The sequence below is a fragment of the Pelmatolapia mariae genome, linkage group LG10_11 (genome assembly GCF_036321145.2).
Source record: "Pelmatolapia mariae isolate MD_Pm_ZW linkage group LG10_11, Pm_UMD_F_2, whole genome shotgun sequence".
In the NCBI taxonomy this organism is placed as follows: Eukaryota; Metazoa; Chordata; class Actinopteri; order Cichliformes; family Cichlidae; genus Pelmatolapia; species Pelmatolapia mariae.
Window position 1 is genome coordinate 12,409,618 of NC_086236.1, and position 25,361 is coordinate 12,434,978.

The 25,361-nt window shown below is 38.5% G+C and overlaps 1 protein-coding gene across 1 annotated transcript in view; it reads left to right on the top strand.

Annotated features, from left to right (window-relative positions):
* The window catches only part of stk10 (serine/threonine kinase 10), a 39,485-nt gene that overhangs the window by 8,005 nt on the left and 6,119 nt on the right, over positions 1 to 25,361 (top strand). Inside the window, exons 2-11 of the mRNA XM_063487897.1 lie at positions 3,256 to 3,420; positions 8,769 to 8,817; positions 9,424 to 9,573; positions 12,428 to 12,500; positions 13,194 to 13,388; positions 14,009 to 14,090; positions 18,532 to 18,666; positions 21,114 to 21,467; positions 21,566 to 21,946; positions 24,877 to 25,001. Coding sequence (XP_063343967.1) covers positions 3,256 to 3,420; positions 8,769 to 8,817; positions 9,424 to 9,573; positions 12,428 to 12,500; positions 13,194 to 13,388; positions 14,009 to 14,090; positions 18,532 to 18,666; positions 21,114 to 21,467; positions 21,566 to 21,946; positions 24,877 to 25,001 — 1,709 coding nt within the window. The remainder of the gene's footprint in view (positions 1 to 3,255; positions 3,421 to 8,768; positions 8,818 to 9,423; positions 9,574 to 12,427; positions 12,501 to 13,193; positions 13,389 to 14,008; positions 14,091 to 18,531; positions 18,667 to 21,113; positions 21,468 to 21,565; positions 21,947 to 24,876; positions 25,002 to 25,361) is intronic.

Genomic DNA, 25,361 nt, shown 5'->3' on the forward strand with positions numbered 1-25,361 from the left:
TTTATATACTATGCTTGAGGATCCTCATTGACGTAATGCATTCCTCACTCCACACAAAAAGGACCACATAACTGCAGGACACTCACTTCTCTCAGTCTGCCCATTGAGTCTACCCCCAACCAGCTGAAGGCCAGAGGCACATTCCTCTGCCTTGCTCCCACCGAGATGTAAAGGGGTGTGCGTGTGCGCGCGTGCATGCCCGCATGTGTGCATGAGAGACAGAAGGCCCTTCTGAGTAGAGTCTGACTGATGTATTCTTTTTCTTTCAAACACACAAAAACTGCACAGACTCCCCTAACATTTGTCATGTTTAGTTATTTGCTCACTCAGTTATGCTTTGCCCGACTGTTCGGGTCTACCCTGTTGTCGTGTTTGCGATATTGTTGTCGTGTGTTGGGATATTCCAAACACATATTCCATGTGTGTTGCCAACAGGGAAGTTGCAAATGTCTGAAAAAGGAAAAAAAAATTGAAATATTGGATTTTTAAATATCCCAACATCGGTAATAGTTGAACGCTAGCTATGATTGCTGAATATTTTTTTAGTGCTGCTGCTTTCACGCAAAAGTGAAACTGGTGTTGTGTTTCATGTCCACACTGGTATAGTTAAAGGGAAACCTAGCTGATTTGTTTACATAAGTGTGTAAATGGGGTTAAAAAAATGCTTGGGGAGTGTGTAAGTTTAACCTTTCTCTGAATCATTTTACTTTACACTCTACTAGTAACCGGAACTCCAATAAAGCTTCTGGAATTCAAGTTACCTTTTACTTAACAAGGAAGGCAGGTCTGACAAGGAAGAATTGTACTAAATGAGAACAAACTATCTTGTTTCAAATTTCTTACATGTGTGCAGTTTCATTTTGTACAAGGAAGTTTAGAATTTTTTTTTTTTTTTTTTTTTTTTTTTTTTTTTAAATATCTGTTGTACTAAAAGTAAGGTTGCCCACACAGTGTTGACTGCGTGTGTCAGATGTGTGTTTTTCTCATGGCACCCACAGACATGTAGTTGCAATTGTTAGCTTGTCAAAACATGCATCTCTTCGGAAATCTGACGCCAGATGGTGACTTTGTTGAAGCTGACACAGCGCCATTGCAGAGAGCTGTAATGTTAGCAAAGCAGTTGCAAGAGTTTGGTGTCCGTGTTTACTGTTGAGGCTTGTTAACAGACTGATTGTTTGATGGCAAGAGATCGCATCCTGTTGAGTCACACTTTAGGTTAATCTGTTGGGGAAAGTTTAACTTCTCCGGAGCTCTGTTAGGTAAACGCGCATAGTCCAAGGAGTACTGCGATGAGGATGTGTTGCTGTGAACCTCATGTGTTTGTTCAGATGTTTTCCCACAGCCTCTGTAAACCATGAAGGATTCAGATACCAGACTTAATATAGTCTGTTTCTGCAGGCCACTGGGTGGATGTAGACCACAACAGGGTCCAGATTTCACCAGGATAGGCAGTTGTTTCTTTTTCTTTGTCTTTTCCTTATTTAGTCATAAAATTAAACACTCGTGCTCATTATATGCACATGCATTGACCGTATTAATCAGACAACATTCATGATTGTGATGAAACCATCACTTCCTAGATATTAGATTTTTACAGCAAAGAAATTGAATTGATATTTTTTAGGGCAGGTGTTTAAATGCGGTGTGGCAGATGACCCCGCCTTTAGCTATTTGTTGTCAACTCCACTTTAAGTCTTGGGTTGTCTCCAGTTGAACACTAACAATGACTGGAGTGAATATTTACTTCTGACTGTAGAAACACATTGAAAAAAGCCTGCCTCATACACGAGAGAGCGTCATGTGTTTGATGCTGTTTGAGTCACTGTGTGAATGTTTTGTTGCTTTATTTTCTTCTCTTTACCACTCAGATCGATGAGGAATTCTTTGTCTATGCGTGTGATGGGTTTGGCTAAAGTGGCATTTTCTTCTTTTCAGTTCCTCTGACTCTTCAGTTGCTCAGGGGAGGGTGTGGAGCTTCCTTTCCAGTTTTGCCTGTAAATGTTAGTCAGCATTTTAATTGCTGGCGTGTGGATCTTGGAGTGTCTTCTTCCGTTTGGCTAGAGCACGGACAATAAAGTCCAGCACAGATTGTGATCAAAGTTATCTCTTTTGAACAAACTATGACTTTAACAACTTGAGACTCTTGGTGCCAGATAAACTATGCAGGGCACGTTACCATGATTCCCCAGTGCATTGATGGGAGTGGAAAGTTATGTACTAATTTATAAACGCAGCCAGTTCATTTAAAAAGATTATTCATGCAGTCTACCAAGAGCAGAGCAAATTAGTTTGCCAAAAATGAGCAGACCTGACAAGGTAGTGAGTAAGATAATATAGTGTAGGCCCGGGTTTTACACATGCGTTTCTCTCTGGAAACTGTAATTCAAATAAAAGAGAGGCAACAGGAGAAGGAGAATCAATATGTTTTTTATATAAGGAACTCTCCTGTTAGAGTTCACTGTGGACCATCTCATCTTATATCTGCATAAAACTGACAGCTCAGGTGGAATCCAGTATTTATCCAAAGGAGGGTTATAAAATATCAACGTGTATAAAAGTGGAGCTGCATGATGTGCAGAAAAAGTAGAAACCTTATTTATCATTAGATGTTCCTGTGCTGTGTGCCTAATCTCAGGCATTGTTCTGTCTCTAGAAACTCAGAGTGAGAACTCATTGAGGGACTCATTTAAGGACGGAGCTAATGCTTTAGCACCGAGCTCCGAGCTTTGAGCCATCCATCTTTGCCAATTATGAGCTCATTTTGATAATTTCACCGCCTGACATTCCAAATAAATTACCACTTTTACGGGAAACTATCACAGTCACATGAGGTGCAAAATGAGACGTGCCCCTAGCACATTTTACTGTAAATTGCATGTTGCAAAATTCATATTTGTATGATTTTTTAGTTAATCTCTAACTGTAGCTTTTCAAACAAAAAGGAGGCCTTTGAACTGTAAATGTGGCCCTTAATCTTAACATTGGTCATACTGTGTATTTATTTATTTTTCCCTGTTATATGGGCCATGAAAAATTAAATGTTGGCAATAACCTCCCCCACTGTTGATGTTTTCTGTATAACTAAACGATAAAAAAATTGGTCTTTCTGGAGACCTGAAACACTTAAATTCACAGGGTTGGTTAATTTTGCTTTGAAAGTCTTTGAGCACAAAAATGGGAGTAAAATGAATTAAAAAGGTCTGCCATTACTCATGCATGTTTCATTTAACATTGATCTGTTTTCCTCTTTCACAGGCCAGAAACAAGGAGACGGGAGTTCTGGCTGCTGCCAAAGTGATCGAGACCAAATCTGAGGAAGAGCTGGAAGATTACATGGTCGAGATTGAAATCTTGGCTAAATGTGACCACCGCTACATTGTCAAGCTGCTTGACGCTTTCTATTATGAGAATAAGCTCTGGGTAGGTAATGCTGAAATCTGAATGAGCAAATCAGACTCAAGTTAAAAACCACCGACTTGTTGCCGTCTGGCTCTTTGTTTTATTTTTCTTTGGCTGAACATTGTCAAAGAGGTTAACCACAAACACTGACACACTATCTTTACACATTTTAACATGATCTGGATGGAGAAAAACAAAACAATGCAATTAAATAAATTAGACCTTTTTCAATGATCTTAGGCTGAAATTAGATTGGTGCATAATGCACTAAAGGAACTTCAGTCGTCTTCCTCTCAAAACCGCTCATAACCAGGACCCAAAAAAGCCATGACACACAAACCTCAACAGTCAGTGAAGAAGGACAAAACAAATATTTTCACTGTGCATGGGATGTTACGTTTCACTCGTTGACAACTGTTTTTATTGCAAACGTTTTATCTTGAGTATATCTCTCCTCCGTATGCAAGCTCTGTTGTAAAAATAGTGATAAGAAGAGTCTATTGCCTAAATAGGAATGACAGAAGAACCCCTGGCTGACATAATGCATCAGAAATGACCCTGATGATACTACAAGAATGAGGATTAATCTCAGCTATTTTTTTCCCCTGCTCTTGAATCATTTTTTTCTTCTCACACACACACTGGGTCAAGTGTAAACTTTTCAACTCCCTCTGTAATCTCCCACTCCATCTGGCCAAGACAAATGGTGACCTCACGTCGGGGCATGATTTTAAATATTTGAAGAATTACAAGGCAGTGTTAAGGCTAAAGATAAAGATTATTGCGGTTACTATATGTGCAAAATGTAGATGTTTAGTTTGGCATGTTTGTGACTCTTCTGTTAGTTATCAGTTAATTATTAAGCATTAGAATTGTAAACCTTAAATCAAGCATGACCGAACTCTTAAGCTATTAAAATTCAAGTTAACACTTAATGAACTGCTGATCAGTCAAAACTTTACCAGAGGTGTAACACAACAAAGCCAAACTCATGTTTTAATAAAGAATTAATGTACTAAAAATTGCAAATTCACAATGTAATTGTGCTTTCTTGCATACATGCATTAAACCAACAATGAATTTAGTAGTTGACCTAAATAAAATGTGGAGGGGGTTGAACATTGCCCATGAGTCAAAGCTGGACCCTGTGCAACTGTTAGGTTAGCTTGATAAGTTAAATGTACAAACCTCTCTGCCTGTTACTTTCAGACCACATGTTTCCTGTGTTTTGTGGCTTCAGAGTAACAGGCCTTGTTTGTCATGTGAATTCTGAGCTGTCTCCAGTAACTAATGTGTTTCTCTGTCTAACACATAATTACACTCAGTGTCTTAAAAATATTGGAAATGTTTTTAAAATGTATGTGCAGTATCTGTGTTAAAGATTGTCACTGAAGTGACAACAGGCTGTCTGTAATTAGTCTTTACAAGAGCACAGTCTGGAAAAGGTTCTACACCTCATTGCTGTAAGCGCAACAATTAGCCCAGTGGTTACTGGTGGTCAGGCCTTGGTTACCTCCAATTGGGTGGACTGGGCAGTGTAAGTCAGTGCATTCCAGTGACGACCCACCCGCTCTGCTTTCTACCACAAAGAGAGAAGACAGTGAGAGGCTGTTTGTTCCAATCTGGTCTGGAGGTTAGCAAGGCAGCCTGGCCCACAGCGTGAGAAAAACGGGGCCTTTAACGTGGAGATGGGACTGCTGATGTCAGCACTGAGAAGAACAAACAGGGAGAGGCAAAGAAAGACGCAGGAGAAGAGAGGATTTAAACAGATGGCTAAGAGAATATTTCATATCATTTAGCATGTAAAAGTACATTATCCCTTAGTATTAGTCATAGTTAGCTATGCAAATTTTCTTTTTCTTTTTTTTTTTCCCCTAATGAGCGCTCTCTCTAAACGGTCTAATACTACAAAAATCTGTGTTACTTAAGGCATGTGTAACTTGGCACTGTCAAATCTGTCAGTGGTCAGAAAGTCATGAGATAGGCTTAAAGTGGGTAATGGGTCAAGTCTTCTTTTTTTTGTGTGGACCGGGTGCAGCCTAAATGCTACTACACTCCAAGTTTTGCCCATTAAGACAGGCTTATGGCTAGGTTGAGGGAATCAAGATCACCCACAGTTTGTAGGCCTGGATTATATTGAATTCATAATATTATATATAATCTTAAATAGTTCATTGAACAGTACCTAGTCCTAGATACAGTGAGAAATTGTAAGTGCATTACTCTAGTCAAGCGCTGTACTGTTTGACAAAGAAAGAAGACTTTCTAAGGGTTTTTGTTTTTGGGGTTGTTTTTTTTTACACCACCTTGTCTGCGTTTTTGAAGGTTTAGTTATCCTTGATTGTATAACAGTTTTTTGCTGGCAAATAGCCTTTTACTTTCCTTTGCTGTCTGTTAAATTGAGGTAAGAAATCACTGTGAAGGTACAGAGTGGCGAACTGGAGGAACACTGCGGTGTCAGCTAAGCCTGCTCCATTTATTTTAAAGCTTTTAGGGGTTTGTAGACTTTATCAAGTTGCGTCCAGCTGTACTCGGAAGAAAAAGACACTCATAAATTGTCCTAATGTTTTGTAAGACACTTGAAGATAAAAAATCACCCCTTTAGAGTAAAATGTGAGATATATCTCTAAACAGGGCCTGAAATACACTGGCTTATTGTTTAGTTTTTTGTTTGTTTTTTTTAAAGTCTCACTCTGACTCAGATACACAGGGACGCTGAGTGTACGTGTGTGTTCAGCCCACAGTGGTTATGAATATCATGCAGCTTGACCAGTTGGAGCGCATTCTTTACCCACAGCATCACACGTCATCCAAGATTCTTTCACGCAGCGAGAACAAATCTTTGCTGCAGACACTGATGACTACACAAACCAGTTGCCTCTGTCACAGCCGAGTAATGTACAGCTGTTTAGTTTGGCCAGCGCTTTGTGCTACCACTAAAGTGCAGTTCGTTTAACTTGGAGAGTGGTTTTTAAACAGAAGTTGAAAAAATGGGCAGTGGTGAGCAGGAACAGGGATGTGGTTTGTAATAAAAGGTGTGATTACCCACCCTCTGTAGTGTTGACAATATGCAGAATAAACAAAATATTTTCAGAGTGTATACATACTGATAATATTGATGGGACAAAACTGCACATCAGTTGGTACATTTTAAAATAATACATTCTGTTCTTATTTAATGTTTGCAGATCATAATGGTGGAAGGATGCATATCAACAGGAAATGTTAATTTTTGAAGTGTGTGCGAAACCCTATTTCCTTAATAATTTTCTTACTTGAAGAATAAAATGCTAAACCTGACCTATGTTAGATTTCTGTTTCTTCTTTGTTGATCAAATAGTGGAATCTCAAAACAGGTTTTTAGCTACTGTAAGACAACTTAAACATGTGGTAAAACTTCGATCCAGTTCAAAGATCTAAAAGCTGGAAACATGCGTCATACACAGGCCAGACAGTCTTTCAGCTGTTTATTTTTAAAAACTAAAAATCTGATATGAAACTAACATTTAAACAGACTAAGCAAAATGGAAGATCGCTGATGACTAGGGCTGCCACAAACGATTATTTTGATAGTCGACTAGTCACCGATTATTTTTGCAATTAGTCAACTAATCAGATCATGCATCCATTGGACGTAAAACGTACAGCTTATTGCACCAGCATGCATCTGCTCTTAAATAACTAGCATTAGCTTACAGCTTAAAATAAAGACAAGATGATAGTTTATTAAATTTTAATGAAATCTGCAGATTGTTTCGGTGAAGTTTAATAAACTCAGCCGTCTGCTCCTTGCAATCTAAAATATAACAGGACACCTGAGTATATTCTCGAGCGTCTCACACTTCTGATAATCAGTTGTCTGCTTGACCTTTATTGTGTAAAAACTGTAACTTTAATCTCAGCCAAACCGATTTACTGAGGAACAAATAAAATACTGAAAAAAGCCAAACAATAACATTTTTAAGTTATCTAAGTGACTTATATATCACGTTTAACCTGAGTAGCGAAAGACAGCGGTGGGTTTGAAAACAATTTGCCCCGGGTCCGGTGTTCTCACCGGCTCTAGTGAGCCTAGAACCCCGGCTAGCGAGCTAGCCGAGGTGGGCAACAGACGTCTCCGAAAACGTCGGAGCAATTTTGAAAATATGTGGTGTCTTGATAAACTGAGCAGATATTTGAAGTTTACACAGCTACATTCTCGCCTGAAAACATGTTAAACGTTTATTTTGTGACCCAGAAAGAGTAATAAGAGTAATTAAAACGAACTAGCTGCCGCCATTGTTGGAAAGTGAGCTGGGCCGCACTATGAATTCTGGGATACAGCGTCTTCTTCGGGGTTTAACGGCAGCTGGCATCCTTGTACATGCAGTGCTGCCATCTTCTGTTTCAGTCCGTTATTACACTCTTAAATCCTACTACTTATTCCTGCGTCTTTTGGGATCTTACAAAGCTTCAAACGACACGTCGACTATTAAATTAGTCTTCGACGATTTTGATATTCGACGTAATCGTGACTAGTCGACTAATCGTGGCAGCCCTACTGATGACACATGGCAGAGCCCAAACTAATGAAGTTTGTCAGCGTGACAGAAGAGCATTGTTCCACCTGGTGTTCAATGCCAAGAATGGCAGTCCTCATATTCTTATTTTCTGCAAAGTATGTGCGCCTTCACGTGACCGCGTGTACACAGAGGTATGCATAGTTTCATACCGTCAGACGTGCAACGGTGTGGTTTCACCTTTTGGTATTTGTCATTCATTGTGCGGCTTTGTCTGGGCTGAAACTCCACTCCTTGTCCAGTGCCTGGCTGATGCTTTGACAGTGTTGTCATAGCAAGAAAGACTGATGATTGTAAAAAAAAAATGAGATCACACAGCAGGTATGCTTCGTAGTACCAAGAGTTCAATTTTGGATTCAAAACATAATTATAAATGAAGTATGTGCTGTGAAAGAAGTTCAATCTTACTATTGTTTTCTAATAGGTGTGTTTGAGGACATGCCTAAGACTCCATTTAGGAAACGTCTTCAGTTTTTACCCCCTCCATCTGCCTTTGCTTTTACTTTACTGCTGAACTGATGTGTGTTTGGCAGTCTGTCTCTACAGGTAGTGATGACATAATTTAACAGGAAGGACACACTTCTGATATAAATTTAGATTTTCTGCTTTTATGTGCCACTGAAAATCATTCATCTTAAAGTATATTGATGTCTCTGCTATCACAGACACATTAAAAGCTTCATCAACAGCTAAGTTCAAACTCATGAAACACAGACTTTCACTGACTGTTTTTCAGCTGTCAGTTTTATTACTTATAATTCCTGGGTTAAATTTAACATCAGTCTCTCTCCCCCCCCCCCCCCCCCCCAGATCATGATTGAGTTCTGCCCTGGAGGCGCTGTGGATGCCGCCATGCTAGGTAGGCCATTCTGTCTCTGTATTTTCATTTAAAAATTACATCTTTTTCCGTTACAACAACAGTTGGTTTCCAAACCTCAGGGAGTGTTTTTATTTTTTTGTCTTTTTTTTTTTTTTATTATTTTTTTTTAAAGTCAAAAGTAGTTCTTAGCTTTCATGACCGTATATGTATTTAAAAATCTCAAATTTATCAGGCAGAAAATCCTGAAAAACAGCATCATACTACAGCCTTATTAATTTGACCTTGAAGCCTTGAAACAGTCAGACATAGTGGAGTCCTCCTGTGTGGGAAATCCCCCTGGTGTTTTCACTGGGTAATCCACATCCTCGTAACTGCCTGCACCCCATCTGCAGCTAACCAAACACAGACAGAGATGAAACGAAGTCTACAGGGCAGGATTATCTTGGATGTGTGAAGGTTTTTCTAATCTGGGATTACTTATCGGGTAATACTATCTGATCTGCTGTGGTGGGTTTAGTGTTTTTTTTCTCATGGAGCTCACACGGTAGCTCTGTACTCTTTATTTTGCCATGATTGTATGAATTACAAGTATGCAGTGTTCCGTCTCTGTTGCTCTAACCTCTCCTCCTCTCCTGCCCATATCAGAGTTGGATCGGGGGCTGACAGAGCCACAGATTCAGGTGGTTTGTCGCCAGATGTTGGAGGCGCTAGACTACCTCCATGGATTGAAGATCATCCACAGAGACCTGAAGGCTGGTAACATCCTCCTAATGCTGGATGGTGACATCAAACTGGGTAAGTGTTTGGTTTTAGATGTTGTGATGTTCAGGTTTTTCATTTCTAGCAGAGTTTAATGCATCGATCATTTTTTTTTAATTATAGAGGCATCATGGTGGACAAAATGATGTTTTGTTTTTGCAACCACATTTGTATGAACAGTCAGAAAACTGCAGTGCTGTTTTGAAAACTGGGATTTTATTTGATATTCAGGCAGAAAATATAGTACAGACTAATACAAAGTATTGGTTGCTTTTCTTATTTGACTCGAGAGCAGTTTTTTAACCTCTTAAAAAACATTTGTGACTTGCAACTGTTGCATTTTACTGCCAAAATAATTATTGTGGGACTAATTCCCAGATTAATGTAACATTCACATTGCTCACTGAAGGTTATTTCTGGGGTCTTGGCTAATCTTTAGGTTCATTGTTTCTTTGACATAAATGCATGCCACACATAACATGCACAGTAAGAGGTCCTGCACTCCTCCTTTGCTGCTGTCAGAGAATCGCAAGCACTGTGTGGGAAAACTGTGATCTGAGAACATTGCATATTTTTATTCATTTATTGGCTTTTTGAAGCGTTCCTAACATTCTTCAAATTTTAATGGCTGGACGACAAAAGTTGGATCCACACTCTAGTTTGTTTTAGATTGAAGTGTGGTGTTCTAGTGTAGTGCTTTGTCTAAGTGCCAGGTAAGCAAGTGATGAATTGTCTAAATGATTGCATAACATTTAGGATCCTCAGATATGAAACTTTAGATAACTGTTTGTGGCGTGATGTTTTACCTTCTTTACTCTGATTGGCTCTCTGATAATTTTTACTGAGCTAAGACAAACAAAATAAAAAAATAAAAAATTTCATATGACACATTTTTGTCAAAAACTGTGCTCATTAAGCTACATGCCAAGAATCTTTCCTGCTTACATTCGTCTCCAGCTCCACCACAGTTGCCTATAATCACTGGGAGTTGCCTCTGTAAACTCATTATGTCATGACATGGACTCATTTACAGTCTCCAAACTTATCTAAATACATGTTAATTCAAACAAGACAGCAATTAAACTATCTTTGAGGTCAGCTAAAATATCTGATCTTCATGCAGCACTCCTGCAGTTCTTTTTTGGTTTAAAAAAGTCTTTAATGATTTTTATGAACTTATTTACAGCAGTTGTGACCAGTGCCAAGAATTTGTGTACATGTCTATACACAATGTTGATGATGGCAAAAAAAAAATGCTCATATTTCCTGTTGCTTTATCCAGGTAACGATAAAAACAAAAGCAAATAAATATTGGGCAGGCAGCACCAGACTAGTGAGTCATACTCCTTCATCATCAGAGGTATCATGCCTTCCTGCTATCGTCATGAAGGAAACATTATTTTTAGCCTATCAGATTAGCCAATCCGGTTATGCCATGTTGTTGTATCCATCGTCTGTCCGTCAATTCACAAGAATCGCTACAGCTCCCTACAGTACTGGTCAGAATTTAAAGAGACTTGCTACAGTGATGACCTTCACACAGATTTTTCTCAAACACAATGTCACATTTGTCATTCTCAGTGGATTTCAGTTCTGTTTTTTTTATGCAACACAGCCAACCAGTAAACCAAGAAAACTAATCACTTTCTAACTGTACTGCACAAATAATGATAACCTGTGAACAGTGAGGGCTTGTGAGTCCATGATTACGTCTTTCTCCCATCAAAATTTTGTAATTTTATTCTCATCAGGAAATCCTTGAGACATGTCTTTAAAATGGGCTTAGACCCAGGGATCAACTGATTAGAATTTGGTGTTTAAAGGTCAATGTGATCTCATATAACAATTATTTGGGTCATAATAAATTCTAAAGTCAATGGTCTAATTCATTTTGCTATCAAAATGTTATGTATAGAAAACATTGTTCAGCACTGTAATGGAAGATGAGCATATTACATATTTTGTCGAATACTGAACTAATGATGTTAATCTTGGACCCTAATGTAGTAGACATGCAGCAGCGGGAACAAAGGAAAAAAAATCAAAAATTGGCATCAAGGGGCAGCAAGCAGCTTCTGACTCTAAGACTCTTGAATTTGATGAGTATAAACTCTGACTAATGGGCATAATTGAAGTGGTAAAAGATAAAAGCGTAGAGGTTGCCACTAACATTACTTCTGTTCTTTTAGGACTCCTGCTAAAACCTGCTATTGTGCACTAGTTCTTGGAAGTGTAGAACATAATGAGAGCCCTGTTGTAGGTAATGAACAACTATATAATCTGTTTTGTTTTTACCAAAAACATAGTGTTAACTCTTATTCAATGTAAAATAAAAGGACTGCTTAATTTCAGTGTCTCTGAGATGTAGAAATCCTTGCTGCAAAAGCTCAGACTGTTTCAAGTGATGCATTTGACAGTGAAGCCAAAGATTTTGAATTGTAGTCTACAAAACCAAAAGTCATTTAAGAACCCATAATAGAACATGCCAGTTTGTAATTGAAGATGTGACCCTGCTGCCTTGTGTGCAAAAACTAAGTGCTACTGCCAAGCACTTCTCTAACCCCGGCATGGTACACATGATATTCCTTCTGACAGGCGGGAGGAAAAAACTAAAGTGAAAACAAGACCCCTGTAATCTGGAAATCTGGCAACTTTTTTTAAGGAAACAGGACTGCTATAAATTTAGGATTTGTAACTCCAAAGATCACACAGTCAGGACGGCTTTACAAGCTAAAAAGTATTTGTCTACCTCAGGGACGTGGTTAAAAAAAAAAAAAAAAAAAGCCGGAAGTTTTTGAATTGGTTTCATTCCCTCCTTCTGTCAAATGCTAGTGAACATCTTTCCTCCATCACGTGACTTTTCTTTTCGTTTTTCTGTTTTTTCATGCAGCTGACTTTGGTGTGTCTGCAAAAAATACCAAAACCTTACAAAGAAGAGATTCTTTCATTGGAACACCATACTGGTAAGTTTAGAGTTTCAGTCAGCAACACTGGGGCGGGGGGTTCGCTTAGTACACTACGTTCAATGCCTTCCATGACTATATAAATTACACTCTACTTTTTCTAAATCCCATATTATCATATAACAATCCTGCTCCCTGATTTGCAACATTATCTGTAAATCTATTACTGTTATGCAAAACAACTATATTAAATATTTACTTTAATATAATTCATATACATAGCACTTGTGGAGACATCTATGAACTTTAACATTGGTGGGTCAACCCTTTTTGACTGCTCACAGCACTTAATACCTGAGAGAAAACGATACCGTGCATACACTCAGTATTCATTTCAGTCCTTCATTCTTGTCAAATAGTGCTCCTCCAAATTGGAAATGATTCCCAGTGAACCTTGTTCCATTGAGCCTTCCTTTATACCAATATGACAGTTAAACATTTACTAGAACAGGTTATCATTCATCCCCACCATCCCAGCTCAATTAAATCATAACTGTGCACAGTCCTGATCAGATCAGGGAAAAAAAACTCAAAAAATCTAAAATGCTACTTTTTTGATTATACTTAGTCAAAATTTACATCTGCTGCATGTTGTTAGTCAACAGAGTATTTATGTGCTGAACCATGTGGTGCGTTTGTGGAGGATTTTGCAAGCCACAATCTTTAATGTTTAACCTTATTTATCTGTCTCAGGATGGCTCCAGAGGTGGTCATGTGTGAGACAATGAAGGATGCACCATATGACTACAAGGCTGACATCTGGTCTTTGGGAATCACTCTGATTGAGCTTGCGCAGATTGAACCCCCACACCACGAGCTCAACCCCATGAGGGTGCTATTAAAGATCGCAAAGTCTGAGCCTCCTAGCCTGGAGCAGCCAAAGAAATGGTGAGAATCTGAATTCAGCTGTTGCACATTTGGCCTGCAACTGTCTAGCATAATATGTACAGGCTGCGAAGAGGAATTTGTTAACCAGAAAGTGGGGAGTTTGAAACCTGCCTCCATGATTCATAAACTACAAGATAGAAAATGGCAAGTGGAGTCAACGGGGACTTTTATTTCCCTGTCTAGATTTCAACAAGTCATCTAATTTCCAAATACTTTGCACACTTGGTATACTGTAATCTGCTCTAGACAGTCATGCATCAAATTGTCCTTCCCTTTTTCCACCTGCAAACCATTTTCCAGCAGAGGCTGCACTTAAATGAGTGCCAAACTACAACTTTTTTCCTACCTTTTTCTTTAATGAGATTAAATGCGCTGTAGCAGAGAATTTATTACTGTGAAAGTGAAGTTATCAGGTAGTGGGAGATTTAGAAAGGGCCGCTGATTCATTGTTCCTGCTGAGACCTTTTTTTTTTGCACAACAAAGCTGCGTACAAAGATGGTTTAAAATGGTTGGAAATGTTACGTAAAATAATTTTTTTGTTTTAACTGTTTCTTCACTTGTCTTCATCTTAATCATTGCTTTTGTTTTTGATTATTCTTTTCTCTTTTATTTACTCAAGGTCACAGGCATTTAATGACTTCCTGCGGAAATGTTTGGATAAAAACCCAGAGACTCGCCCAACTGCAGCTCAAATGTTGGAGGTAGGCTTGATGCTGTGTGTAACTGAATAGTAGTGAATGTTATACAGTGCTGCACTTTGACATACAATGGAACATCGTGCTCTGTCTTTGTCTTGTACTGACACACACACACACACACACACACACACACACACACACACACACACACACACACACACACACAGATCAGTTTAATCTTCTATTTTAAGACCTGAATACAGTGATCTGTGCCAGGTTGGTGTTCCATGGCGGGCACAGGCATGCAGGTGAAAATGAAACGCTTTATAAGAAATTGATAGTGTAAAAGTGAAAAATTATTAGGTAGAAAATGTGCAGTAGCCAAAATATAATAGTAAAGGATCCTGAATAAAAACACTATCATAAAATATCCTTGAAGGTTTAGATGGGAAGGACAAAAGAAATAAGAAGCTTTGGCCTTTTCGCTAATGCCCCCACCCCACCCTACCCTCAAAAAAAAAAAAAAAAAAAATCTAAAACAAGACGTTGTACTTGCTGTTCCTTAGGTTGGTGTTGCCACACAGGGCACCTTTTGGCTCTAACTCAGGAATTCTTATCATGATTATTACAACATTTGCATAATCTCTAACATGATAAAATTATTATATAAGAAATTTATGTCCAAAAGGTCAAAGGTTAACTTTGCAGTGGCACTATAATACCCTACAAAAATGTTTTCGACATTATTCATCTCAGAAACAGAATTCAGGTTATGACCATATTTCGTATTCGTCAGCAAGCTTATTTGATGTCTTTATAGACTTCACTATACATATGTTCCTGTGCAGACATGGTTCTAAGCCGCTGTTTGATAGATTGTTAAAGGCATCATCATATGGTAATTCTAAGTAGTGGCAATGAAATGCCAATATCTAAAGACGAGCTTCAATCAGACTCTAGATTTCAGAGTCAGTAGAACGAGCAAAACCATGAACAGGGTGTGGATTACAGAACAAGAGCAATGTCTATTAAAATTCAGAGCCACAGTTTCCTGTCTGCATCCCATAGCTGAGGAACTGCCAGTTATTTACATTCCTGCTCTCAGCCAATGGTATGCCAGGATTAACTTGAGTTTGCCACCTTTGGCCAATTAGAGCGAGGCAAAGATGAAAACCCTAGTCAGGCCTGCAGGGAATTCTCCATGTGTTCTCTAGTGGGAGGGAAAGAGACAGGCGCGGCCCAGTTTTTGGTGCTGTGCTGCAAGTTTTAGATGTTTATCATGTCCACTGCCTCCTAACAGCTGTAGGCACTTGTGGGCGTGGTCAGATTGAGGCTTTGTGATGGATGTTGCATCATGTCACTTTGCTGGGAGTTACCATCAGTTTATGTTACAGGCTTCAGGGTGAAGTGAGCAGATGTGGAAAAATACAGGTGAATAAAACAAGTCAGAAAAAATATCCCTGTTGCAGGATAGACTAAATAAGGGATATAAAAATAAAGCTTTGTAAAGTCTTTGTCACTAAGCTTTTCACAGGAAACAGGAATTGGTTATAAACATCTTTTTAACCTCTTCCCTTTTTTTGCCATAATTACTCAGCGTCTGTCCCACATGTGCGGCTGTAAGGAATGTATACAAAAAAACATGACACGGTATCAGTCACTGTGGGTGTGTGGCTGGCCGGGAGACCGTCTGGATGACTAGTATTATATTGAATCCAGCGTCTCCTCCCATAGTTTCTCATGTGCAGGGTTTTTATGGTGTTTTTGGCAGAGCTTCCCTTTAAAGCATATAAACATTTCTGCAGTAGAACAATGTAGCACATTTTGAACTTTGAGTTAATCTTGGTTGTCTAAACTTAATAGAGTATATCTTAAACAAAAGTGTAATCTTCTAATTTTGCAAACAACTTCTTTGAGGCAGAAATCTGTCCTAAATTACTAAATTTGGGTTAATAAAAGTCAAGTCAGTTGAGTACCAAAATTGCACCTTGCCCAGTAAAATTCTTACCCCTAACTTAACTTATTAAAGTCCTAACCCCTAAAAATGGTCTTAACTGCCAAACCCTCCTTCAAAAATGAAAATTTTATGACTAGTTAAAGACTTTCCATCATTCAAGATCTACAACTGTCCATAAAGATGGAGGGACAAAAGCATACACTTTATTTTTATTCCTGTGCACGTACACCTGGCCTTTTTGCAGGTTTCTCTTCTAGTCACTTAATGGTCCATATTGTTCACATTTAATCTTTATATAAAGCCATGTGTACCAAATCTCCCCCTTCTCTCAGTCTAAAGCAATGCGAAACCTATAAAATGGTGCATATATCCACTGATCCACATCTATATCTGTGTAACAAGTTACCAGTGCTAACACTTAGTCTTTTTGCCCTGTGTTTTGATTCAGTGAGGATGTGTTTACCTGGAGTATGGGAGGTCTGGTATCATTTATTGGATTATACAGCTTAAAGCAGATTTCTCGGAGGTTTACTGCTGTAGGTGCTTGACGCTACTAGTTACTCATACTTTTTTAGTTACTAGCTGCTCATACTCATCCCTCACACAAGTTCAGTGGCAACGGAAGAAAATATCTTTTATAATCTGAGGGTCTTCAGTAGGCATTCAAATGAAATAAAGAGCTTTACTAAAGCAACAATGATTAGATAATTGACATAATTGAATTTATTTCAAGTCATTTTTATGGCTTTATAAGTGACTTTTGATTTTCTTAACATTTGAGAAACATTTTTAAATCAGGAATTTTGGATTCTTAGTTAAAGCAGTTGATATAAAGATGTTTTGATATTTCTGTGGGTTTCATGAATTTGTAACTGGACATTTCTCATAGTTCTCTAATTTAATTAGAAAGCAACAACCATGAGTTGATTATGAAACTAGTTGCCAGTTCCCAGCTTTAAATACCTTCCTGGATGTGTAACATGTTAAAGAATAAGATGCCTTATTTTCTCTCAAAATTGGAGTACTCCTAATGTAGTGCTTCTCACATTAAAACTCTTTTCTCCAATGTTTCACCTTGCTTAGGCTTAATGTAAATCTAAAACATGTCTGAAATTTTACTTCCAAAAAGTCTCTCTGTGCAATTTTCGAATTGAGATGGTGGAAACAGAAGTTGAGTTTATTTTAGCTCCTTTCACTTTTAAACGTGCATTTATTGCAACACTGCCTCTACCAAGCATGACAAACTGAAGTATTATTGAAGCATTCACTGCCATCACCATATTTTCATGTGACTTGTTTACGCCACAGGTTTACATGGCTTTAAGATAAATCTGTTGGCTGATTACAGAGGAAGTGGTCGTGTGGTTGCTGAAATCGGAGCCGTTTCAGTTGAAGTTTGTCTTTAATTAACCAGCGTGGCTGCATCAGTCATGTTGATGTTCTTCTTACAAAAATCACTAAATCAAAAAGGGCTGGCTGTGCAGCAATAGTTTGAGATTTAAAAACTCTTATCTTGTGTTGCTCATGTTGTCAACTGATGCCATAAAATGGGCTGACATAGAAAAAATCATGACATCCAAATGTAGACACTATGCATTTAAGCATACAACTTATCCTTGCATTCATATTTTGCCTAACAAATAGTCAAATGGCACTCGTTTGTGTACATCTCATTAGGCAATAGCTGACTGTTGTTTGTCATTGGAGAAGCTTAAAACTCAAGCCTAATGCTGTCCTCAAGGACAAGAAAGCTCCTGAACCTACAACTGTGGAGGCCCACAACACACACTGACTTCTACACACTTCATGGTCCAGCACCCCTTGCAGACTTTTCCCCTTTGTCAGCTGTTCCAGTTAAATTACACAGGAGTGCAAAGCATCTAAATAATAGATGATCAGCTTTTTATCCTTGCAGCACTCAACTTTTAATTTGCCTTTTTTATATTCCTGTTACAGTGTTCTTATTGCCTTATTTGAAGCACGGGGAAAACATGCATTTTCTTTTTAGATATAGTAGAGTTGAAGATGGGTTGCTATTTTAGGTGCATTCTGTTAGAATAAACAGTTGCCTCAAGTGGAGAGTTGTATTGTGATGTTCCCATTGTTAATGCTGCACAGGAACTGGCAGGTGTCAGATAGAGTTTCCCAGCAGTGAAAGTGTGTTGTCTTGTCTTCTCCTCCGGTTTGTTACCTCCGTTTAGTGTATCGTTTTTAAGCACCAGAATTTTATTTCACTTCACTCATCACTTGATCCATCATTTTGTATTTTAAAGTTTTACAGATTATTTGAAAAGAAATTGATATCATTGGAAGTTGAGATGTTGCAGAATGCTGCAACATTCCTCAGTGGTGTCATCTGCTAATTATTTAAACCTGTGGAAAATACTGTTCTTGTGTTTTGTGCAAATATTGCTTTATGGTTTTAAGCCTTTTAGTCAGCCTCACTCTCAGGCAATAACTAAATGTGTAATATGTAGTGTTCATATTATGTATCCCTAAAATAAATTTCTGATCAGCCTTAATAACTGTCTCTTCTCATATCTACAGCACCCTTTTGTGAAATCGGTGACGACCAACCGTCCGCTGAGAGAGCTGGTGGCTGAGGTCAAGGCTGAAGTCATGGAGGAAATCGAAGACAATAGAGAGGAAGGAGAGGAAGACGAGGGCATGGACCTTACTGTGGTACCAAACCTGTTCATTATCATTGTCCTTTTTATTTTGGCGTTTCGAAAACAAGAGTGGGCAGTCCATGCTCTTCCATTCTATTGGTTTAATTTTATAGGTTAATTTATTAATGTTTGATTTAAATTCAAAACATAATGATGGCACAGAAAATGGATGCATTTTGACTTTAAAAGTAAATGCATTTCTGTGACGTTTCTCATTTTCCTGTCAGACCACACAGTGAGATGGAAATTACCCTTAATTTCAGTGTCCAGACTGTGTAATTAAGTTGCAACTTGCACACATAATGACAAAAAGGCGTGCACTTACCTGCATGTGTTCCCCAAAAAGCACGTAGGTTCCTTCTTAACCACCGAGCCTCACATTTGTAGTCCTGACTCGTTGACCTCCTCTTAAAGCATATTTTGCTAAATATAGCCTTTCTGCAGAAGGATTGATGGTTTATTCCACTGAAGTCATTCATGAATTCACAGAGGACTGGAGATTACACAGTAACATAGGATGAAAGTGCAGTTTACTGCCTGCCCTGAGCACAAACAAAGGAACAGAAAACGGAACACAGGCATTCACCCACACCCGCACATGGTTAAATATAGGTGCTGCTTTTGGCCTGTAGACACAGCTATTGCCTCATAATCCCTAAAGGAGTAAATTATTTTAGGTTGTTTATTGTTCAGCCAAGATACTGTGACCCTTAATCAAAAACATGAGGACTTCTACATAGCTATAGCAGGTCTTTATAGAATCCTTGAAATACTCTTACAAATGCTGTAATGAGACAAATGTTTTCATACATTTTTGTCCTCTATCTATGAAGACAAATGGCCTTTTACATTGTACCTCCTTATTGTACATGTTGTGGCATTATTTTATTTTATTTTATTTTATTTGGGTGACTAACTCATCTGTAGTACACTGATGGTGCAAATTGGTGGAAAATGGTGGAAATTTATAAACTGCCAGCTTTTAAGTGCTAAACAGTAAACACTCTCATCTAGACAATTGAATAGTGTAGGTCTGACCTGGGCAGGTATTTGGAATAGCTTTCTGTAGGAGGTCTTCTTTATGCACCTTGTTGTACATTAATCATTGAAAGGAAAGTTATTATTTAAAAGCAGGTGTGATGAATCAGTTATCTTTATATAAAGTAACTAAATCGAATCGATGATCTGTGTGACCACCCTTTAAAATGCTGACAAAGTACACTGGTCCACATTTCATGGTACTTGAACAAGATGGTTTGCTTAAAATCTTACTTTGTGTTATTATTTCTCTGTGTATGACGCCTGCTCTGTTTTGTTTTTTTTTAATAAAATCATTAGTTATTTTATTATCTCTTTTTAGAAAACACAAATAAAGCTCCCTCTCATTTGCAGGCAGCAACATTTTCACACATACAGTAACAAATTGCTGACTTCGAAACAAGCAGTAACCAGACTGTTTCTCTTTTTCTATATATATCTCACAAAGTGAGAAAATTATGTTTGCTGAGACATTAGTGAAGCTGTGAATCATCAAGAAAGATTTTTGGGTTTTTTTGTTTTTTTTTACCTGAGGGAGAAGAGACTGTTCCTGATACAGAGCTGCTGATTAGAGATGTGCACATATGTAGAATTCTTGTCTCACATGTCTGAGACATAATTGTGCAGTTATACATAGTTGTGCAATATCTTCTTTTTGCACATACACATTGCGTTATTTCTGGTTAATGTTTAGAGTGTTGCATGACAATTTTCTTTTTTAAAAAATTAATTTATATCATTTAAATGATTGGCTTTTTTGTTTGTTTGTTTGTTTGTTGCTTTCTTTGAGCTGCATAATTAGTTAATTCTTTCCTAGTCTGATTTGATAGGGTGCTTCTGAGATGTTATTCCCTTACCTGTATACATGCTAACTGCAGTAATATAATTTATCTAAGATTGTTAGTCTTGGGCTTTGGTTTTGCAGCATATTTGCAGGTGTTTCACATACTTTTGACACTGTAGAAGTGCAGCTTTGTCTGCATAATAAAATACATTTAAGGAATGCACTGCTGTATGCAAAAGTGAAAGAGTGCACACTGATTTATTTCGCATCAAGATTTTCATAATAGCAATGATAATGCCCTTAACTCTCAGGTCCCGGCAGTCTGTCCTGACTTACGCAGGTTTTTCACCTCTGTAATTATTACCTCGCCATTGCAGATTAGATAGCTATCTAAGCCATACTTAAAAGTAGCAATGTGCAAGTATAAAACAGGAGTGACTGCATTCATACTAAAGCAAAGATTAAAGTTCCTTAGCAAAAAGGTGGACGGCCTGAATGTTTTTTTTCCCCATTAGTGTTTGGACCAGAAGCAAAGGTTGAAAACCTTAACATTTTGGAGACCACCCATGACTTAATGTCTTACGAACATGAAATGTTTTGTAACACCAGTGCCTAACAGCACTTCTCTGTTCCTTTAGTCCACAGCCAAGGAGCCATGCCAGACTAGTCAGACCAGTTTGGAAGGTGACCAGCCCCCGGACACCCCAAGCCCTACCACACCCTCTTCACCTGCACCAGTACCATTCCCCAGGAAGCTGAACCAGCCAGATACATCAACAGAGGAAGAGCCAGGCTCCACCATGGCAGTCCCTGTACCCCTGCCACGGCAGAATCTCCAAAAGAAAGATCCAGATGAGGTGGGAGACAAAATGGGTGAAATCCTTGAGAAATCCGAGTCTGAGAAATCTGAGAGTGAGTCCTCAACCAAGACTACCTTCTCAGACTCTGGTATTGAGGATGGGAAGAGTACACCCACACTTGAGGAGGAAAAGGTATTATTTGAAAGTTGTTCTGCTCGTGTATATTTATGAAGTTGGATAATTTATTTATTTATTTATTTTTCGTATTAATCCTAAAATCATTGTTCTAGGTTGCCGGAGACACCCCAGAGACAGAACAGCCACCATCTCTCTTTGATATGGAATCTGAGAGATCTGAGGACCGTACGATAAACTTTATGGGTTCAACAGAACCAGAGGTCCCCAAGATCCCAGCTAATGGAGAATTGCCAACTTCAAGTGGTGTTTCGATTCCTGTACCTTCGCCTGCATCCTCCTCTGCTCCCACCCAGGTAGCAAACGGCAGCCTAATAGAGGATTCCCCTGAGAAGAAACCAATGGGAGTAAACGCTGACCCTGGTTCATCTTATCTCAATGGAGGGATTATTGAGCGGTTGTCCTATTCAGGCAGCATGGCATCTGAAAGCATGGATTTGTCTGTCCACAGGGAGAACACATCCATTAGTGCACGGGTGAGCCAACACAGATCAAAGCTTTCTGTACTTAAAGGAATTCATATGATTCATTTACTCAAACAAAATGCCAGAAAGGAATGGTCAGAGAGGATAGATCCCTCATTCTCTAAAGTGTTTTCGCAGAACATATCTTTATGGTGAAACCAGTGCTCAAGTGTTAAAGATGTACAGAGGGCAGCTCTGTAGGAAAACCCCTCCTGGGGGGAAAAAAAGAAGTGTTTCTCTGTGCTCATAGCGGAACTGAAACAGCATTGTGTTGTTTTAGGGTGTGGGAGTTTGAAACAGAATATTGCCTGTCTCCCATTAGGTTTGCACGCATATTGCACTTAGGGAAACCCAAAGTTGTACATTCATGAGGACTTAAGTAACTTTTTTTATTGACTGTGAGGTTTGCTGGGATTTATTTCTCAAGTTTGGACCGAATTGGTGACAAAGCATATTGGGTCATCTCCACAATGACTATTTATTTGATTTACCAACTTGGAAAAAGGATATTTTTGCAAACCCACTTAGGACAGGTTATCTCTGCTTAAGAATCACCAAATCCATGTCTGACAGTCCTTGTAAGCGAGACGATTGGGAGGCTAGACGTTGGGGAAGAGAAGCCAAATATGCAACACTTTCAGTTCATCTAGACCAGTGGTGGCCTTTGTGTGGGCACAGTTCAGCATTCACTATTGTGAGTGGAAATTTCTATGCAGCCCATTGTCAGTGAGTTGCTTCTGGAGGCTTATGGACTGACCATGATTAAAATCCTGTTAACTGGGCGTGGAGTCATGGCTGTTCGACATGTCAGGGTTTTTTTTAAATAATAGATTATTTACCAGGCGAGTCTGCCTGTAAACTTTTTTCTTTTTATTATTTTCTTGGGTTTTCTTGGGTTTTTTAATATGATTTCTATGTTTCTGCACGAGAGAACGAGTGCAAACATCAGTGTGCACGCACCTATAAATCCATGGGGTGTGTGTGTTTGTTTGCTCTTTGTGTTTTTGTGTGAATGAAGAGTGACAGGGAGTCAGCACAGTCACGGATGGCCTCAAACATAAACGCCACAGCTGAACTGCAGAGCGATGAATATATATCCTTTCATCTTGGTGTCAATGTGCGCTTAATAACACACCAGAACACACAAGCACATAGATTTATTGTCATCGTCAGTGTGTCAGTTACACAGAAAATGATTCAACAGTACTCAGCAGTGCGACATTAGCATCCGGTAGCTGCCAGCTATGACAGGAGCCTCACACAGATTCATATGGAGCGTGTTTGCTCAGCTGTGTTGGCTTCATGGGGAAGCTTTGTTATGGCGAGCAGCAGTTTGTGCAAACCAAAATAATTCCCTCTGAGTGGGGAACACCTTCCTTGGGTCCTTCTGTCCTAATATATTTACTCTTTTTTTTTTTTTCTTTTTTAAAATCTTCAGCCAAATGTTTTGTTTTCTTCGAACAAAATGGAGAAAAAACCAGAAATAAGCCGACAAATACAAAAAGCAAACAAAAAAACTGCTCGCCTACATCTAAGACAAGTACTTCAAACAAGACATCCATAACTGCAGGAAAGTCCCTGTTACATTAAAAGATAAAACAAACTTAATTGTTTACATAAAATAATTCTGATTGACTTTTTGTAATAAAATCATTCTTTTTTTTTTTTAAATTTCAAGGCAGATCTGTATCATTCTCTCAAGAGGAAGAGTGGAGATAACTTCTTATTCACTGTGTAACAGTGAAAGCAAAACTGTCATTAGCTCTTTGTTTTAGTTTTGTATTCATTTTTATTTTAATTGAAGCACAAATAACTTTGAGAGTATTGGGATTTTCTCTTACTGTCTTCATACCTTCCGTCTTGCCTTCACGCTCTCTTTAGTTCTCTGGTCTCATCTCCTCTTCATTATATATGAACTATTTATACACCAGGAAGTGACGACATTCAGAACTTCCCAGTGTTTGCTGAGTAAACCCTGTCATATCATTTTGCAAATATTGTCCCTGGAGGATGACTTGGACAGGGAACAAAGAAGGCGTAACTTCTCAGTTACACATGCTCCAGTTAGCCGTGACAGTTTTGCATTGCAATTACAATACGGTATGGCTCATGCACTGACTGAAAGGAAATGTGTGTTTACATCACCGCACATTGTTTGGTTGAACTGCATGATTTGTGCTTTTTGAGCTAGAGCAAACTTGAACAAACCTTCGTTGGCTAAGAAAAAGGTCATCTGCTCTGTGGGCAAATGGCTAGAAATGTCCTTTCAGACAATGTGAAGATCCACAAGTCTGGATAAAGAAGGCTTTAAACCAGTATTCTTGTTGAAGAAGGTTGAGAAGTCAAGTCACATGGTGCCATATTTGGTATACGATGTTGTTAGTACCTCCATGGCGCTCTCCATTATGCTAACAGATCAGCATCTTGCTTCTTGTTACAGTAGAACCTGCCTTACAGGATATTAATGCCATGTAAACATACACACTGCCATACATACTTACTCAGCCTCTCCTTTAACAGATAAAGACTACACTACAGATAAACCTTGACACATTTGAAATATTTGAAGTTAATTCATAAGAATTTGCATGAAAATAGTTTCTGTGAGTGATCTGAAGATTTGGGGGGGAGACGATATTGGGGTGTTTGTAGTTCCACAGTACACAAGAATCACAAAACAACTCTGTGACTAAATTATATTGCGGTTGATATAAGCACAGAGATTTTACAAGTAAAGTTGCAAATTGTTTTTCACACACAAAAAGAAAACCTGTCTATTGTGAGAGTCTAATTATGCTATGGAAGTGAAAGAATCTGGTAGTACTTTTAACTACTAAAAAAAAAAAAACCCTGCATTTAAACTCAAAGTACATGAAAAATGTTACAATCTGAGTTTGAATACATCTAAAACCAGGGTTTCTGTGTTTTTGTCTACCTATCAGAACTTTTCGGATAAGACTCTGAGGCGGACCAGAAAGTTTGTTGTTGACGGTGTGGAGGTGAGTGTGACCACCTCCAAGATCATCAGTGATGATGAGAAGAAGGATGAGGAGATGAGATTCCTCAGGTATGTGGGTGATCTTATTATTCCCTGGTAGCTAAGCCATTTTTCATTCGCTCTAAATGAGAGGCATGGACTCTTGTGTTCTCAGGACACAGTGAACACTGGATTGTGATTTATTTATTTATTTTTGTTTTATGTTTTAGTTCTTACTATTTAAGTCATCCTGCTCTTTGGGACTTTAGTCCCTTGAGATTAGAACTGTTATTGGAAAAATACTAATTTGATCTCATTTGGTCTGAGAGGAAAATTTATTTTCTGAAATTACTTATTGGTTAAGTCAAAGTTCAGGTGATCTGTATTTGAAACAACTGATTTCTATACTTGGTCTTAAACACACTTCCTTTGAAGCATAGTGAGTTCCTG